This window comes from Phlebotomus papatasi, chromosome 1, assembly GCF_024763615.1.
Source record: "Phlebotomus papatasi isolate M1 chromosome 1, Ppap_2.1, whole genome shotgun sequence".
Lineage (NCBI taxonomy): Eukaryota > Metazoa > Arthropoda > Insecta > Diptera > Psychodidae > Phlebotomus > Phlebotomus papatasi.
The window spans coordinates 56,210,918-56,230,529 of record NC_077222.1 but is presented as its reverse complement, the minus strand read 5'-3'; the positions used below and the strand labels follow the sequence as shown (position 1 = coordinate 56,230,529).

General features: G+C 32.1%; 3 protein-coding genes across 4 annotated transcripts in view; 1 reads left to right on the top strand and 2 right to left on the bottom strand.

Moving 5' to 3' along the window:
- The first annotated feature begins 2,189 nt into the window (after window positions 1–2,189).
- On the top strand, window positions 2,190–3,418 carry LOC129808519 (methionyl-tRNA formyltransferase, mitochondrial). Its single transcript, XM_055858298.1, has 3 exons — window positions 2,190–2,403; window positions 2,462–2,668; window positions 2,728–3,418. Exons 1-3 carry the CDS (start codon window positions 2,288–2,290, stop codon window positions 3,398–3,400), a joined length of 996 nt encoding a protein of 331 aa, XP_055714273.1. The 5' UTR covers window positions 2,190–2,287; the 3' UTR covers window positions 3,401–3,418.
- LOC129808118 (beta-catenin-like protein 1) lies at window positions 3,410–9,846 on the bottom strand. Its single transcript, XM_055857868.1, has 2 exons — window positions 8,308–9,846; window positions 3,410–3,881 (listed from the first exon to the last, which is right to left on the bottom strand). The coding sequence occupies exons 1-2, from the start codon at window positions 9,563–9,565 to the stop codon at window positions 3,433–3,435; spliced, it is 1,707 nt and encodes a 568-aa protein (XP_055713843.1). The 5' UTR covers window positions 9,566–9,846; the 3' UTR covers window positions 3,410–3,432.
- Window positions 9,847–9,951: 105 nt separating this feature from the next.
- LOC129808048 (acetylcholinesterase-like) overlaps window positions 9,952–19,612 on the bottom strand; it is a 42,706-nt gene continuing 33,045 nt past the window's right edge. For both annotated transcript variants that reach the window (XM_055857716.1, XM_055857725.1), the window contains one exon: window positions 9,952–19,477. In XM_055857716.1, coding sequence (XP_055713691.1) covers window positions 19,362–19,477 — 116 coding nt within the window. In that variant the 3' untranslated portion in view covers window positions 9,952–19,361. The remainder of the gene's footprint in view (window positions 19,478–19,612) is intronic.

Here is a 19,612-nt window from a genome sequence, read left to right as displayed (position 1 = left end):
TTGACAATGAACCGCCTAAAAAGAAAGGTTGGTATAGGAAATAAGTTTCGACATGCAGAGTTCAGTCGAATACAAATACTCATTCACTGCCCAGATCCACAAACCAAGGTTGGTTTAACGTGATGTAAAAGCGGTACTGTGTGTATCAGAACGCACACAGAGCACTGTGATATGGAGCAGGTTTACTCGTCTTTGGGGTTAAGATAGAACAGGAGAATGGGGAGTGCATAATGGGCCCAAATAAGTGGCCTGGGTGCAGCGGTTCCGCAAGGAATATAACCGACCCATAGACAAATCTTAATCTTAATCTTAGCTCTCTTGAGTGTAAAACTTGTAGGGGATGGCTTTCAGGTTTCTTACACACCCTGGCTTCGTACACCAGATATTTTTCCATATTGATTCAATGGATCTGAACTATTTTTTCAGAAATGTGTGACTTAAGAAAAGATATTAAAATAAATATATTGCCATAATTGCCATAAATAGCTTAGATTCATTAAAGGAATATGGGAAAATTATGAAACATGGGCGTACCCAGCTAGGGGCAGAGGGCGGCAGCTGCCCCCCCCCTAGAAGCAAAAATTAAAAAAGCAAAAACAAGAAATAAAAAATTAAATTTGGTCAAGAAAAAATAAAGTTTGATTAAAATATTAAGTGTAAGTCAGTAAAAAATGCAATCTTTCCAAAAATGGGCTTAATTTTTTTTTAATTGATCGACAAAGTCTGACACTTGCATGAAAATTCTACTTTCTACTGCTTTTAAAGTTATAAATGTAGTCACTGCTTAAATTTGACTTTTTTCTGTACGTTTGTATTGTGCCAATTCAAAAATGAAATTATAAAATTCGAAAAATTAAAGGCCTAGCGGGGGGGCATGGCAAGGGTGTTGCCCCTCATAGCATTACGTTTATTTTTTTCAAGCGTAAATAAATAAAAATAGGCAAATATTCTCTATTTTTAATTTCTTTATAATATGTATAATTTCAGGGGATTTCTAACTGAAATCCCGGGTACGCCCTTAATATGAAATGTTCGAAGCCAGTGTGTGTGAAGCCTTTTAGCCTTCACCTGCTTCTTGTAAGAGAATCTAATTCTAATGTATTTCCAATTCTAAATTACCTCATTGAAACTTATTTATAATGTAAAACCAAAAAAAGCATCTTTAAATATTTTAACATTTTTTCTTTCATTTCTAAAATAATTTTCTTAGTAAGCGGAATATTGCAAATATTTAAATAGGCATATTTTCAATTTATTCGCCTTTTATGACCAGCGCACAATAACTTTTGTTTGTAAACATGTTTTCAACATTTCGCATGAGAATGAGCGAGATGACTAGATCTAGATCTTACTCACTCTCATTGAAATGTCAAAAACATGTTTACTAAACAAAAGTTATTGTGCGTTGGGCATTACGAATTATACTAATATTATTCCAAAACAGAAAACAACATTGCTAAATATTCTTGTGAAAGGAGGGTCTGTAGTACAATTGGTAAGAGCGTTCGGTTCTTGGGCGGTGTGGCCCCCGGCTCGATTGTCACAGTTGTGAGTTCGAGTCCCGCCCGGTGCAAATGTTTGAAGCGTCTGAATGGACATATTTCTCATACATATTGTAATCTGAATAAAAATTTGTAAACTGAAAAATGTACAAAATGACAAAAAGCTTGGTACATCATAATAAATAATAAAAATATTCTTATGAAAATTAAAGAATAATTTTCTTCAATCTATGGTTGCACTTTTTCTTCTGTTTGTATAAAAAATGTCATACGTCTTCAATATAATTTTTCCCTCTGAACTCTTAAATGAGCACAAATATTATAAAAAAAATATTTTTTTATTTTTTATCTGTGGCATAAAACTAAATCACAATCTCTCTGAGATAACAAAGTTCTAGCGAGATTTTTTTCTTCACTCGGTTACGTCAATTTTAGTCATTGAACAGCATGAGAAAAACTTAAAATTTTCCTTAAAATATGTGATTTTCAAACAAACCAATACTTTTACCTAATCAATAAATCACTACAGATTTTTATTATACTATTTTTAATTATTTTTACGTACTCTAGGTCCGGATTTTCGAAGAAAACCTTCAGCAAGCACTACACTACGACTCAACATTGACGCCATGTTTTCATGTACTAAAAATTTTTTGTGCGAAATTGCCAGCCCTGCTTCTTCGATCTAACCTCAATTTTTTTTCTTAAGGTGTTTGGTGGGTTTGTTTACAAATTAAATTTTATCAAAATAGAAATGTATCAGATTTACTGAAAAGGATATTGAAATGATTTTTAAATTGTCTCGACATTTGTCTACATTTCACCGCAAACGATTAAGTGTGTTATTCTTCGGGAACGATAAATTTTCCTTGGCAAGTTTGGAATTGCTCAATAAAAATTTGTATGTCTTTTTATCTGGGTTTATTAATCCTGAAGAATAATATGGATTTTCTGAATAGCAAGCAGGAGTCTTTTGTGGAGAAACTCTGTGTGGTGACACATACCAAAGTTCAGGCAAATCCCGTGAAGAAGTACGCAGAAAGGGAGAATCTGAAAGTATTCTCATGGCCAGTGAATGAGAATGACATTAGAGGGCAGTTTAACGTTGGAATTGTGGTGTCTTTTGGACATCTCTTGAGTTCATCCCTCATCGAGAACTTCCCACTGTGAGGAATTTGGAATATCTTTCGTTGTTACCCCTAATATTGACTGTGATACTTTTCAGCGGAATGATCAATGTTCATGGAAGTTTGTTGCCTCGCTACCGAGGAGCTGCTCCCATAATCCATGCCATCATGAAGGGTGATACCGAGACTGGAGTGAGTATCATGAGAATCAAGCCCAAACACTTCGATATCGGCGAGATTTTAGCCCAAAGAAGGATCCCTATAGAACCAGATTCTTTGATGCCTCAGATTCATGATGATTTGGCTCAAATTGGAGGATCACTTCTGCTTGAATGCTTAGAGAATCTCGAGGATTCCTTAGCTAATGCCAAACCCCAATCCTCTGAAGGAGTTTTATATGCACCAAAAGTGAACAAAAAGCCAGAAGCTGTGAGATGGGAACATTGTAAAGCCAATGAGATCTTCAATATCTACCGAGCTTACTATTCCTTCAAGCATCTCGTGACGACTTGGCAAGAATTCTCTCTCAAATTACTAGCCATCTCTGTCCGGGAACTGAGTTCAAGTAGTCAGTTAACCGCCCTGAGAGAAAAACCTCCCGGATCTTTTATTTTTCACAAACTCGAAAGGTGCTTAATTGTAAAATGTTCACAGGACACCTATATGAACATCCTTTCCGTGGGAATTGAGGGGAAACGGGCAATGTCTGCACTAGATTTCTACAATGGTTTCATTCGGAAGCGTCCAAAAGAGACTTATAATTTCAAATAAAAAAAAATGTTACCTCCATTGAAAAACTTTTATTAAAATCTGTCGACAAGTTGAATTATATGCGCTTCTTCTTGATCACGCCATTCCTTATCTCCAGCATCCCCCAAATTTCCCGCATATTCTCTCATGACCGACCTGATGGTTTTCATCTCTTGCCCTCGCATATTGAGAATTTTCAGGACTCGCTGTTTGACTACCTCGTTGGTTGCACAGATTTCCAGAATGATGTAATCCACGAGCTGAAGAGTAAAGAGTCCTCCTGAAAGCCGAGTGAGATAGTTTGCATCTGGATCTTCAACTTCATCAGGATTCTCCTCAAGTTTCTCATCAATTGCTTCCACTTTGGCCAAATACTTCATATGGAATTCCATCAGACGCTCAACTTTCTCAAAGTCATTTTCTGTAAACTTAGCCAGAAGTCGCTGTCTCTGGCCACTCTTGCAATTCCTCAGCATGCTGGCAATGATCGAGCAGACGTGTTCTGGGAAATTTAGATTATTCAGTATAAATGAATACAAAGCTTGGTCAGCTTATGGTAGATGGGATTCTTAAGGTGGGCCAATTGCGATTTTTTTTTAGCCAAGGTGAGCAGTGAGCACTCAATGAGCAGAGCACTCGCTCTGTGATGCAAGTATACTGGGTTCGAATCCCATTTAGGTCACCAGGAATTTTTCTAGCGATGAAGTGTTCGAATTGCATCCAGTGAGCTTCAGTGCAGTCGATTCCACGGGACATGAGACTGGGAATCTCATTCCTCATGAATTATTATTATTATTAAGTCTTATTCAAGGAGGAAATACACTCCGTCCCGGGATTATGCACATTTTCAAGACCGAAAAAAACGCGCGAAATGGCTTTATGCATCGAGAAAATTTGCATACCCACAGGCGATTTCTTTTGAATGAATCGGTCGTAGAACGAATTTTGCGCGGAGTAAAAGTAGTCAGAACAAAAAGATTCAACTGTTTAAAAGAAATTCATCAACAAACAGTACTCTTTGGCCAGAATTCTTCAATAAATTGTTAGAATATTTAAAATTTTTACCTTAATAAAAGAAATTAAAGTTTTATGCTGAAAAATAAGCATAGCGTCTTCAAATTTCCCGCGGCACAAACAGTATATGCATTCAGGCGTATTTAAAAAAATGATTTCATAACTTGACTCCCAAAAGTAGGCAAACTTGCATAATTGTATGTGCATAATCTCGTCAGGTGCATAATCTCGAAGTGCATAATGCCGGGACTGAGTGTATTAATGGAGAAAATGGATATAGACACAATTTATTATAAACCTTATAAAAATTTAGACGTTAGGAGAAGCGATATGTTCTACGCGGAAATCCCTGGCGGTCAAGGTGCTTGTCTTAAGAAGTTGCCCTTAGATTGTCCGATTTTGAATATAACAATTTTTATTGTAGATTTGAGAAATAACATAAGTTAAGCAGATACTTCTTTGCATTATCAGAAGGACCAGAGAGGACCATCCGAAAAGGTCTTTTCTGGAATATCAAAAACCATTTTCATGTATGTTAATTTTTGGACCCTCTGTAATTAAGTCTAAAAAAAACTTTTGTTTAAACGAGAGATTCTTAAAATTTAAAAATAATAAAAAGCATTTTGGAGTTGCAATTTTACAAAAAGTCCTTAAGAATTAATTTTGCGTTCCGGTCAAAGTCCCAAAAGTCAAAATTCCGAGCACCAAAATCGCGGAATTCAAAATCCCGAAGGTCAAAATCTCAAAATGCAAAATCTCTATAAGCCAAAAATCCTGAAAAGTCAAAATCCCGAAGTCTTAAAAGTGTCATACCAGCTTGAGACTGAAGGCTTAGCCCAGTTCCCGAAGGTCTCAAAAATCTAAATAACAAACAATTTTAATGATTTTTCAAAATCTAATGGATCATTTGTCCTTAGGGGAGACTGGGGCAAAAAGTCACAAAAAGGATATTTTATTTTTTTACAAGCTACTCGATCGCCCCAGAAAGTCCTAATTAGCGCAGTTTTATAGAAAATTTACCACTCTACAATTTTGTGAAAGTCATTTTCCACTATTTTGTAAGGAAATACATTTATCGAGCTGTTTTCTAAAAGATAATTTTGTGACCATTTTCAAAAATGCTGGGGCAAATAGTACAAGGCATGGGATATTATCACAGTTTGATTTGCTTTATAACAGGCTTCTGTAAATTAAAAAAAAATACCTAGATAACATATTTTCAAAGGAAATTTATTCATTTACACCTTTGTAAAACAGCGTTTTCTCTATCTGAACAAGAAAAGCTCTTTTTAAGCTAATTTTAGAAAAAAAAACACACAAAAGACTGCAAATCGTTTGACCAATGCAAACAACAAGCAGCGAGACATGGTAATAACGTTTCTTTTCGCCGTGAGACATCAGAAATTGCTTCGGTTTTTCTTACTTTTTGCTCCATACGTTTTGTTACTTTTTACCCCAAGAAGTCATTTTTAATAAAAGGATTTTCTGGAGATAAAAATCTTTGTAAAATTCTAAAATTGATAGCATCTTCGTATTCAAAGAATCCAAATCATTTAGGAAATATTCACCGGTGCATCAATTTTTGAAAATAAGTAGGTAATAATTGATATCGTCTGCAAGGAAAATATTTCAAAAATAGGGCTAAAAATTTCAATATTTTTTATTTTCTAAATTTCTTGTTCGAATTCTAAGAAATTCACGACATTGAAGAAGGTCAACGGAGGCTATCTGTGGAAAAATTTTTAAGTTGCTATCTTTTTTACCTTGGAAGATATTGAATTTTGAAATTTTCCATTTGTGACTTTTTGCCCCAGTTTCCCCTAATATCCAATTCTAAACAACAATTACCTAAAAAATCGTGCCTGATAAGGAATTAGAGGAGTTAAGCCAGATGGCTAAGCCTTAGGTGAAGCCCGTATCATAGCTACTCCCACGACTGCTCCCACGCTTGTTGGAAGCAAAAAAAAATTTCTGGGGAAATTGTTCCACACATTATTCTCTGTCATTGTTTTGCCCATTTCGTCCAAAGACAATGCCTCTGTATAACTTCGATCCTTTCAGGATTTTGACCATTCGAAATTTTGGCGTTCGGTGTGTTAGCAACAACAACAATTCGGTGATCGTCGGGTGGGAAAGTTCAGCCCAGAATAAAGAAACTTTTCTTCCCAGAGCTTTCGGTGCCCTACGCACCTTTTCCAGTGGTTGAAAATTTCAGGATTCTTCTGGGGCTTTGTCTTTCTTGGGGGCCAAAGTCTTCATTGGGTACATTGATTCTAACGATTCACACGATTCACGAATAATTCTACAGTAATATTCTACTTTTTACAATAATTCACTATACAAGTTAAAGAAAATTAAATAAAATCCTTTCTTTCGCTAGTCACTCTTCTTTTCTTTGGAGCCTCTCTTTTCTTGTACCCATGAACCCATGTACCAAATGAAGACTTGCCTTTGGCCTCCAAGAAATACAAAGCCCCAGAAACCTGATATTTTCGACCACTGAAGAAGGTGCGTAGGGCACCGAAAGCTCTGTGAGAAAAGTTTTTTATTTTCCCACCCGACGATCCCCGGATTGTTGTTGTTAATAAATTGTTACGTCGGTCGGTTCCTTACCATGGGTATTTTAGCTTTTTGGGATATTGTGACTTTTTGGTTTTTGGCTTTTCAGAATTTTGACTTTCAGAATTTTGGCGTTCGGAATTATGGCTATTGAAGATTTTTCTTTTCTAGATTTTGGCCCATTCGGGATTTTGACTTTCAAGTTTTGGCTTTCAGGATTTTGGCTTTTCTGGACTTCTTCTGTATTTTCTCTTCTCGATTTTAATTTTCGGGATTTTGATTTTCGGGTTTTGACTTTCGGGATTTTAGCGTTCGGGATTTTGGCTATTCGAGATTTTTCTTTTCTGGATTTTGGCCCATTCGGGATTTTGGCGTTCAGGTTTTGGCTTTCAGTATTTTGGCTTTTCTGGACTTTTTTTCTGGATTTTGTCTCTTCGCGATTTTGACCAGCACCGTTTTTTTTTATTTTATTGAAGGCCTATGGATCGGTTGAAAGAATTGTATTTATAGAGGATCAAATAAAGCGTCTTTTATTAAGGCTTGACATAAATTTGAAATTGGTACCATTCAAAAACTTTATATGCATAAGGTAAAGTACCCTTTATTCGACCGGTTCCTCTATTCGACCGGTAGATTTATTTATTCAATTTAATTATATTTGCTATAATATTTTGTATATGATCTAACATTAATAGGTCAATTATTCTTTAAATAATACGAATCAGTGACAAATTCATAGAAATAGATTAAATTCAACATCAAATATTAAAAAATTGACCCACCGGTCGAATAGAGGAACCCGGTCGAGTAAGGGTACTTTACCTTATAGAAAAAATATTGACACGTGACTGTAACAACGGAAATCATATTTCAGATTTTTAATAAAAATTTTATGGTAGCTAGAATTCTTTCCAGGCGACGCAGAAATATTATGTAACACGGGATTCTTGCAACTCGTTGTTCAAAATGCGTGAAAATTCGATTTTGAGTTAAATTTTGGAGTATAAAGATTCACATTGAGCTTAAGTGTCCCCGTCAGCCGAAACGGATAAAAACTTCAATTAAGCTCTAGCTAAGTAAATTTTAAATTAAAAAAAAATATACAAAGTATTTCTCACATTTAATAAAATAAATTGTGTGATCAAGTATGTTGACAATTGCATTGAACTAAAATTTTTTTACTCGCTATTTCTTCAAAGAGTCCTATTAAGATAGCTTGCTTTGGCTTTGAGATTGTCAATTTTTTTTTTTAAACGAGAAGTTTAAAGAAGTACTTTCGGAAAGTTTGAGCCCAATCGTAAGATGTAAAATTTCGAGACAAACCATATACGTCTAAAATTGTAAAGAATTCTTACCTTCATATTCATCTGTTCCAAGAAGTCTTTTTTTATTCCTCTTAGGTGTCTTCATGAAGAGCGGAAAAATTGTCCGCAGTCCCAAAATCTCCACAAACTTATTGCAGTTGTCCCTTCCGTCCGGTCCAGACATTGCATAGTCCAAAACTTTGAGACTCCCATTGCGCGAGAGTTTCTTTTCGCGTAACATCAAATTCATGAGCTGTAGGCCCTCACCCTTGAGGAATTTCTCTCTATTCTCTGCTGCCATTAGAGCTGAGCACATGCTGTTGAACAGATTTTCCATAAACTCCCTCTCCTCCACTGTGGCCGGATCGTGGCGTTTGTAGATGGCCAATTGCTGCAGTAGAACATCAATACCGTCCAGTGTTCCCAGCAGCAGCCGATTCTCCTTGCTCTCCTGGATGAGAATTGACATAATTTCGCTGCAGTAGAGTTTATTGGCGTCAAAGGGAAGTTTGGCCTTTAGACGTTTGAGAATCCACTGCATAAGTCCCTGATTGGCAGCTTCTACACAAACTTCCGACTTGATCTCCATTAGATTCTCAAAAACAGCCAGTGTGTCATGAACTCCTTTGGCTTCTTCCTTCTCCGTCTCGTCCATACGATCGAGATTCTGCACCAGAAGTGCACAGACTTGCTGCTTCCTCAGCGCTTCAATCAGAACCTCAGCTCCTTCGATACTCTCATGAAGGATATCCACATCCGTCAGCTCCTGCAGTAAATCACACACAGTCACACTAATATCTGTATTGGGATGCGCCAGCAGCTCCAGCAAGCTTGGAACAGCGTGCAAGTCCACGAAGAGAGGATAGAGATCAGGAACAGTGGCTATGGCATGGAGTTGCTGCAGAACTTCGTGCAGTTCCAATTCCGTCTCCATAAATTTTTCTGGGTTCTCAGGAAACTTGATTCTCATCTCCTGATTCCTAAGAACTCGCTTTTCGAATATTAGGACGAGTTTCCGCAAGCCAGCCTCATTCAGGATATCCACATCGGCTGCCTCATTCTCTACGTATCGCATAATGTTGAGTTTCTCAATTTCAGCCTGTCCTGGCGATCGAAATGACAAGGATTCCTCCTCTTCCTGCGGTTTCGAATCCCGGGTAGGTGTGTCAGGGATGTCGTAGGATGATTTCCTCAGTTTCGATGGGCGCTCCGGAGTTGGTGGCTCTTGTTCATCTGTTTCTGGATCATCATCACTTTTACGTTTAGGTGTCTGTTCCGGCTTATAAGCCAACAATTCACCAATATCCATGGCTTTTGGGAATTTGTTGACAAAATCCAAGCAAGCACACTTTCCTTTTCACAAGGAAAACCTGCACAATATTTCTAGTGATTCAAAACAAAACACTGATTTTAAATTCTCAAAGTCGTAAAAAAAACTATTTTTCAGTTATATTCCAAGAAATCTTGAGTGAAATCTAAGAAAATTAGAAATTTTCTAGGAAAATGCAAAAGGTAAAAATTTTTCGTTTACAGAAACGTCAAAACAATACAATTTTGCGGAATGGCCACGATAGCGCTGCCTGCTGTACTAAAAAATTCATATTCAAATTTTTGAAAAAAATAACAGTCGTGAACACGTGCTAGGTGCGAGGCTAGGTGCTAGTAATATAGCAAAGAGACGTTTTTTTGAGAGAATTTTCATTTAAATTGTGTGTATTCTTATATTATCTATACACAACATTTACATTTAACAAAGCATTTTACATATTTCAGATATTACATTACTTGTTTAGGAAATTTTAATATATAGCATTTCTTTTTTTTTTTTAGTAAATTTTACTAATTCAATATTTCACTTTTCATTATCATTTTCAAAGGTATCCTTTAGCAAATATTTAGTTTATCATCTTCATGTAAAAATTAGTGATCTTTTTTTTTAGCAAATTTTCTCTCAATATTTTCTATGTCACCTAAGTGTGGTCTTCTAAATGTGTGGTGTTATGCACGAGAGTTTAAAAAGAGAGAGGAGAGGTTGTGAAAAAAATGAAGTAGAAAAGAGTTCTTTTTTTTAATGCATTTTTGGCATAAAAGGTGAATTAGAAAAAGACAAGAGTATTTTGTTTTCAGAATGTTTTATTTATTTTGTAAGTAATTATAGGTAATGGGTCATTGTAATGTAATTGTGTTGCAATTATTGTAATTATTTTTTAGCATTTTCTTAGGCCCAACTACTTTTTTGTAATGATTTTTTTTCTTTCCTTTTTTATCTACTTAAAAATTCATCGTATTCTGGAATGGAAGGAGGGATAACAATCACATTAATTAATATAATTCTTTTTTTTTGTCAAATATTATAGCAATAATAATAATTTATAAATTACATAACTGCACAAATGAAGCTTCTTCATGGATAATTTTTCTTTTTTTTTTCTTTATTCAACTTATAATAGAAATATTCATTTGTCCATTTCAAACATTAATTATTCAGTGTTAGGAATTTTCTTCAATAATCCTTATAATGTCTTGTTATTTCTTGAGATGTGGTTAACAACATGTAACAATTATATTGTGACGATTATTGTTTCTCTATTTTTTTTCCACTAGTTATCTCCTCATAATTATATTACTCCTTTTTTTTGTCTATATTAGATATAAGATTTCTTTATCAGTTGTGTGTTTATTTCATTTCTCAGTTGCCTCACATTGTCTTTCCATTTTTTTTCTAGCCTCAAAGTTTATTCTCGATAAATCCGTTTAGTGCATTTTTTTTTTAATAATGGTTATCACAATTAATATATTGAGCTAATCATTTCTTATTATATCATTTTTTTATCCTTTGAGAGAGAAACAATTGTACGTTGACTAAATAAAATAAATGTTCATTTAGTTTTGACACTATGTACAACTACTATGGCTACATAAATTTATATAATGCTTTTTCTTCCAACAATTTATGTAGAAAAGAAATGCATGAACAATGTTTTTTCATAAAGCTTTTGCATCATGCATATGTGACTCAAAATATCTCATTCAGTTTAAAAGATGTGGAGACATTTGATTTAATCAGTGATTTTCTTTGTAGAGAAATTATTATAAATGCCTATAAAGGAAATATCTGATAAATTACACATTACATTTGGCCAAATATTCCCAACAATATACCACTTCTTTTGAGAAAAAGTGACTTTTTTTGCTGTTGAGAAATTTTTAAGATTTAGAAATCTATTTTTTTAAGTCTTAAACTTTAATGCTTTAAAATAAATATTGAAAGTTTAAAATAAAGAAATCAATATAAATTAAATTCACTTTTTCTCTCAAGAAATCCTCCCTCAATCCTTCGAATTATCACGAAGCTTTATAAAAACTAATAATAGAAATTATTTAATTTTTAATTCAATCAACTAGGCTCGACAACAGTGACAAATAGGTAATGCAATATTACTTTTTTCATCAAAAGCACATAATTTATGTGAGATAATACGTGATATGAGCGCGCAACTACTACAATTTTAAGTGTCCCTTAATTAGCTTATAAATTTAAAAATACTTCTCCTTGTAATATGACCTCTATCCGCCTCAAATTATGCCTTCAATAAGGTTTTTTCTAATATTATTAGAGTACGTTTTTTAGTTGTCAAATGCAGTATCATTTTTTTTTGGGGAGAGAAAATAATGAAAGAAAATATCCTATTGATAGTTTCCATGTATATAGTAAATACTAATTCGCTGTATATGAACTGTGGTGTTATTTGCCGTGACAGCAAGAAATTTATCTTGAGTTACAACATAATTTATGGACAATGTGAAAAAGGTGATGAGAGGAAAAGTAGTAGATAGAAAAATGGAACTTGTATAGATTGAGATATCAAATCAAAGGAAATATATAGATATTTTATTGTGGTGTGATGTGTTAAGCCTTATTGATTTATTCCCACATTGTGTTTATTATGACGTAAAGATCTTCAAAAATTCATATCTAATTCCGTAATAAATAATTTCACACCACACTGCTTCCTAAATTTACAGATTTGCACAAGAAATTGTATAGGGGGAAGTGGGTCATCTTTGAAATCGGGATTTTTCACCTATTTTTTTTTAATAAAATTGAGCCTTTTCGTGATATAATTTAGCTGCACAAACAGATTGAGAAGCTCAATTACATTATGATATGGCTTAATTCCACTTAAAAATAGCAGAAAAATCCCAATTTCAAAGGTGCCCCACTTTCAAAAGTGCCCCACTTCCCCCTAAAGGACTTCGTATGAGAGTGTTATAAATAGAATTATTTTTTTTAATTTAAAATTATTAGGGCTACATTGAGTGTAATAATGAATTTCAATTAAAAAAAAAAGATTTTTTCTCGAGGCCAAAATTGTAAATTCTGTATTGAATTTAGCATCAGAATTCATTGAAATATGAACTATTTCCAGTTGAGAATTAATTTATTAAAATCTAAATTATAGAAATGTTAATGATAAAACATCGTGAAAATCTTATCAGGAACACGATCATTTGACTAAAATATCAAACTCTATGTCCGTCTATGTCAAAAAAGCTCCGTAATGCTTTCAGAAAATATTCCACAAAAAAATTACAATATTTATAAAAATAAAGCATTATCTCTACGTAAAAAAATAATAATCCCATTAAATATTTTAGTTACTTCACTTTTTCCACGTTGACGAAAATTTAAAAGTTTCAAATGCTTTTAAGCTTTAGTGGTTTAGTCAATTAGGAAACACGATGACACTATAAATATTTTATGAAACGAAATATTTTAGCCTTATCTCTTTATCTGAATGAATAGAGTTGGTAAGCTTTCAAAATCCTAGCCCTTAGTAGTGTTCACTTCTATTAAAATATTTAACCCCATAAAATATTTATTTCCAATGTGTTTATAGTTTTTCGAAAAGCTTTTACCCCTAATGCTTATAACTTTCAGCCAACCAGAGAATGTAATTAGACTGAAACATTTTGTGGAATTGAATTTTTAATTCCATGTGACTAATTCTTTAAGTACCTTAACTTTTGAAGATTTTCAAATGTAAATCTCAAAGGTTTTAGAAATTATAAAATATTTTACGTCGTTTTTAGCACTTTATATAGCAATATCGGAAAACTCCAACAACTATTAAAAAAGTACTCACTGAATAATTGCTCTGTAACTTCTTCTCTCTCAGTCAGAGAGATTCTGCAAATAATATGCGACATCATTCAACATTATCCATAATTTACTATTAAATCCCATAAAATATTTCAGTTGCATCATGTATGGTTGGCTAAAGCTTGAAAGCTTATAAAACTATAACCAATCAGTGAATTCGATAGAACTGCTAAGATATTTTATGCGGTTACAATTTATGATGCCACTACCCCATTTGATGCCACCTTGAATAAAAGGGTAATTTTTCAATATTACAATATTTTCTAATTATAAAATATATCCAAAAATTACTATTGTATATATATCATAATTCAAAAATATCATAGGGTAAGTGTGCCAAATTTCGGCATAGTTGCTTGCAAGCACCAAAGTCTTAAGCTTGAAGTGTAATATTTTCGATACAAATTGATTTTTTTTATCACTTGTTTTAAGGAATGTTACTTGGAATCTTGTAGAAAGTTTATCGTATTTATTTTCTTTAAAATCATACTTAATGCATTTTTAAATGAATAAAAATGTAGACATAGCTTTGGTGGCTTATTCCGGCCACCTTGGTTTTCATAGTTCCGTGCTCTTCCGGAATTCTTCCAAAGTATTTTTCACATCATCCCGATCGTAGAATGGATATTTTTTTCTATTATTTTGCATTGTATATTCTGTAGAATTCGCAAAAACAAAAAATTCATGGAATTTTGAGAAACAAATGAGGTGGCCGAAATTTGGTACACTTACCCTAATATTGAAAAAATACCCTTTTATTCAAAGTGGCATCAAATAGTGCAGTGGCATCATTCGGACCATAAACCTTAATATATTTTTTGAGCAAATGTTTTGTATGACTTCGAGAAGAGAACAACAAAATGTATTCCCATCTCTGTTCGGCTATTTTTTCCAAGTAATTGAAGGACTAAAGTAATTAAAAATCCACTCCCGACAGAAATTCGAATATCAATTGCCCAGTAATAAATTATCTAAAATCACTCAATCCGCGTATGATGTATAATGCAATGGTAACAAATGGGTTAATCAAAAAAAAGTTCTATTTTCATGCTTTCGATTAAAATTTACTATAATTCCGTTCCATGTTCTATGTTTCGGTATAAGTCAAATAATAGCGTTCTTGATAGATATTTTCGAAATTTGGTTTTTATAATCATAAAACGTTAAGGATTTTTCAGAAAAAAATGAGCTTTAAATTGTTTGCACATTTGTGTCAAATTAAGTAAATTGATGTATGTATAATCATAATCTTCGTTATGTTTACACATTAACATAGAATATAGCCAAGGAAAAACATAGATCAATGCAGACAAGATGAAAGTCGACGCTTTCATAGAAATTTTAAATGTAACAGCAACTTTCACATGCGAATGCATGCACAGAAAAAAATATTTTGTAAAAATGTTCGTAAATGTTTGTGAATTCCTATAAGGGAGTTACGAAATGCTCGTGAATCGTACAACCCACAAACAAGTTCATAAAAGTTTGTACTTTTTTCACAAACATTGCTTCTAACATGACCATTTGAGGAAAATTTTTTGTACTTTACAAACACTTGTTCGTAAATGTTCCTAAACACACAAAAAATGTTCGTAAAATTTTGTCATTTGTTTGCAAATGTTTGTTTTCCTGTCGAGTATTTTACGAACATTTACGAACAAATGACAAAATTTTACGAACATTTTTTGTGTATTTACGAACATTTACAAACAAATGTTTGTAAAAGTACAAAAAATGTTCGTCAAATGATCATGTTACAAACAATGTTTGTGAAAAATACAAACTTTTACGAACTTGTTTGTGGGTTATACGATTCACGAGCATTTCGTACACTGGTAAAAATAAAAGGGTCAAATTGACCCTTTTCCAAAGGATGGATCATATTTGACTCTTTGAAAGGGTCACCAGGTACCCTTCGAAAGGGTCACGGTTTTGACATCTATTTAATTCCAGAATAAACGAATAAAAAAACAATGAAAAAGTGATCTTTGGTATTCGCTCAGATGAGAGAAATATGATATCAGTAATAAGTTTACAATAAAACATGATTACTCGTTATAAATGTGCATAGTAAATTTCAAGAGATACAAAAGTGAACCTTTCAAAGGGTCAAATACGATCCATCCTTTTGAAAAGGGTCAATTTGACCCTTTTATTTTTACCAGTGTAACTCCCTCATAGGATTTCACAAACATTTACGAATATTTTTACAAAATATTTTTTTCTGTGTGGAACGAACTTTTCTGACTATGCTATATTCTATGCAAATATGTTTCAACCTTGATATACATATTTTAGATTTACTGTACTTTTAATTGTTTATTTATTGTAATTTTAAATTAGGTGAATCTAAAAAGCCATTTCCTGCACAAATCTGTAGTTTTTCAATTTTTCTTCGTTTCTTTATTAGATAAATATTCCATTCTAACGGATTTGATGTGCTAACACAGAATGTTCTGTAGGTTTGTTTTGCAGTTACTGAATAAATATGTGTCACAATATTTCCTTTTTATCATTTTTCATTATTATACAATCGAATAATATTATTATCCTTATTAATTTTTTTTTCATATGTTCTATATAATGTGTGTATATAATTAGTAAATATTAAATATTATAGTTTTGCACCAATGGAGATATGTAGCGTGATTTATTAGCTTTTCATCAGTTGCTGTATAAATTTTCATTTCTTGTTTTTCATCATCGTAGGGGTTCATTAAACGCTATAAATATCCATTTCGTTTCATTTATATTTTTTTTTCTACGAATTTTCATGAGTTTCGAGTCTGTTTGTGTAGGTCAGTTATAAAACAATAGTAAAAAGGTTTTTTTTTTCTGAGGAGCAATTGAGAAAGTCATTCATTTTTTTTTTTATCAATATACTACCGAGAGTAGTATATATCTTTCATTTGAGTAATTTTACATAAATTTATTTATTAAATTTTCTTGTCAATTTGAGATTCATACTAAATTTCTTTTTTTTTGTCTTTTTTTATATCAATATCCATTATTGTAATCTATTTATGTATTTAGTAGTAAAAGTTTTAATGTTGTAGGTTCTTGTAAATTAAGTTTAATGCTTTATTAGCCCCTTTTTTATTCACTTTAGTAACATCTCCTATTGAAACATTAGTCCATTGTTTTGTAGTTTTCTGACTGAATTTTTGCAGCAAACGTCTTTGAGTTGTGATGGCTTTTGACTCCAACTTTTCATATTAATTCTTTTTTCTATTTTTTTTCCTTCTTCTTTTGAATGAAATTAGAAATCGAAGCTATGTTCACATCACAGTACTTGACGATTTTTAAGTGATTGCATTTTTTTTAAAATTTGTATTCATTTTTCTTCTCACTGGTTCAATCAACGACTTCAAACTGTTCTCTGTCATCCTTTTCATTTTTCCTTTTTTTCTTTTTTAGAATTATTCACTACTACAAAGCTTAATTAGTATTTTAAGCACAAAACGTCTGAAATTCATTACATAACTATTTTATTTCTTTTGTTATCGGATGTGAACAAACTTCAAGAAATAATGAATACCGTCTCATTCAGACAGATTCTTTCTTTTTTTTCTTTTCTATTTAGGAAACTATTGTAGATTTTCCTTCAATTTTCTTAATATTATTTTGCTCCATATACTATTTACATATATTTTCATAACACTAAATTTACTACATGACTAGTAATTTTACCTTTTTTTTTAAATTTTTAATCAATTTATTTAGTTGGTCGTTCATTTAAATACCTCATTTTATAGTTACTCTTTAACGCATATTATCGTGTCATATTGGAACAGTACGTGCAGGTAAATCCGCTTTTATGCACAAATAACAAGTATTTTTTTGACTCATTCTCTATTAATATTGATTTTTACTATCGATACTGATCTTTTTTTTTGTATTTTTTCCACATTTTTCGCTATTTCTCTTACATTAGAAGAAAAACGTCTTCCCTATATCATGGTGCGTTATTTGTAGGTAAACAAAAGAAAGGTAGAAATGCCATGAAAAAATTAATGATTGCGGGTTTCTTCGTAAAAATTAGTAGAAATACGTTGTTCTTACCAAGTAAGGTTTTTTTTTTGTAGGAAACAATGTCAATATGAAAATTTGTATTAGGACATTACTTTTTATGTCATTTTTTTTTGTTCTATTCCACTTACACTTACACCATTATTAAAATTAAAAGCATTTCCATATTCCTTTTTTTATGACTAGAACGATATTTAGACAAATTTCTCCTAATTATTTTTCATCTTTTTTTTTATTAAATATGTAGGTGTAAAAATTTCATTATTGAAAAACCTTTTTTTATTTCCTCTTTCGCCTCAAAAAGCGTAAAATGTCATCTATTTTTATTTTTATATTCTAAACTTGTCAAACCTATTGTTTTCATTTTTTATTTGGTTCACAATACATAAGGCAGCAAAGACTGGGAAATTCAATTATATAACGATTTTTCAAGTAGAAAGAGTTTTTAAGCAAAAGATTTTATTGTGATGAAAAAACAGTGTTTTAGAAATTTATAGCAACAGGAAAAAACTTAAGTTGGAAGTTTATTTTCTTTGGCTTTCCATGATAATTATTTCTCTTTTTTTTTGTCTCTTCTTTACGTCATAAAGTATTTTTGTATGACACCGGGCTGACTTGACATTAGAGATTGAATCCTATCTCTCTAGCAGACATTCTTAAAAACTGGCTTTTAGCAACACATCAACATTTTGCACTAGTTTATGTACCATTATTAAATATTGATTTACAAATGTAAATTAATGGAAAAGGAGTTTAAAACTGAATTTTCAACAACTTGAAAAAATTCGTTGCAGTTACAAGTTGTAGTTTGTAGTTCAATCTCAAAAACTTTCAGATTCAAAAATTAGGACTATACACTATACTATCCGATATATTCGGTCAAAGTTCTGCCCCTTTGTCTTACTATATTTTATTCATTTTATCCTTTTTTTTCCAAAATTAAGAGTATTTGAAAAAAAAATGTAATTTTTAAGCCGATTACCCTCATTAGTTGAATGAACAGTGAATGTTGTAGACTTTTCTCAAATGGTCATATCTTATAGTACTTTGTTAGTCATCCTACTAAATTGTAAGCTTAAATGATATGTTTTTATCTGAACATCTTTTCTTTATTATCTCCTATATTAATTTCTTTTTCTTCTTTCATTTTTTTTCAATTTATACTTCTTCCTCTTTAATGTAATTCTCTCTAAGGTATATTTTTTAGTTTTACATAATAAAATTAATAATTCAGTCAAGCCGAGACTTTTGCAATCGTTAGTATTTGATTATTTCTTACATCACATAATAAAATATTGTTTATGTATAAAGCCACTACATTTATGACCGATAGTATTTTCATCCCTTATGCCAATGTAATGCCATCTGCAATGGATTTTCTTCAGGATATCCGCCCTACAGTTACGCCTCCTTTAGTGCCTAATCTCATGGGGACATCGTACATTTTGAACATTTAATTTATGGTTCATTCGATGCATAGAATTCTACAAATATGCATAGGTTAGTAGTGCATATATATAGAATTTATTTGATAGAACTGAACCATATTGAGGGCATGTTCGTTTAAATTCCACTCAATGCAATTTGCGTTAATTGCTTAATTACATATTATAATTAAGTTATAATGAATACTCTTTAAGAGATAATATAAGCCTAATTCATTTTTTTCTTTTTTTTTGGATGATGGATGGATGCAATAAATATGGGTGGACTGTCTTTTTCACAATTTTTTTTTTAATTTTTTCTCTCTTTGGCGAATAAAACATGAATCACAACTAAATTTAATCATAATTTCCAAAATAAATCATGTGTAAATCGCGTTACTTCACATTTGAATTTAGTATATAAATTTTAATAGCAATTACTGTGACGAAACACATAATTGTGGTACTCTTGATCAGGAAGGGCGTCATTAGTTGACACTCAGTATTCCCAGTATGACTAATAGTGTTGTGGGTATTGAAAAATTTGGATTCCTCACGAATTGGTTTCCAACGTTGGTGCAATTTTTGGTTGAACTGTTCTCGACTGAAATAAAACAACAAATGAATTAGCATGGTTTTCTCCATTTGAGCCTTTTTCGCATTTCTTATAATAAATTTTATTAGAGCATCACCGTAAAAAACCGTAATTTAAAAATATAAATATATTGCAAATATTGTA

Excerpts from the sequence above, each read along its gene's own strand:
- LOC129808118 (XM_055857868.1), bottom strand. The coding sequence starts at position 9,565 with ATGGATATTGGTGAATTGTTGGCTTATAAGCCGGAACAGACACCTAAA. Across the intron at positions 3,882-8,307 it reads TGGAACAGATGAATATGAAG|AACACGTCTGCTCGATCATT; the intron begins GTAAGAATTCTT and ends TAAATTTCCCAG.
- LOC129808519 (XM_055858298.1), top strand. The coding sequence starts at position 2,288 with ATGATTTTTAAATTGTCTCGACATTTGTCTACATTTCACCGCAAACGA. Across the intron at positions 2,404-2,461 it reads GAATTGCTCAATAAAAATTT|CAAGCAGGAGTCTTTTGTGG; the intron begins GTATGTCTTTTT and ends TTTTCTGAATAG. Across the intron at positions 2,669-2,727 it reads CTCATCGAGAACTTCCCACT|CGGAATGATCAATGTTCATG; the intron begins GTGAGGAATTTG and ends GATACTTTTCAG.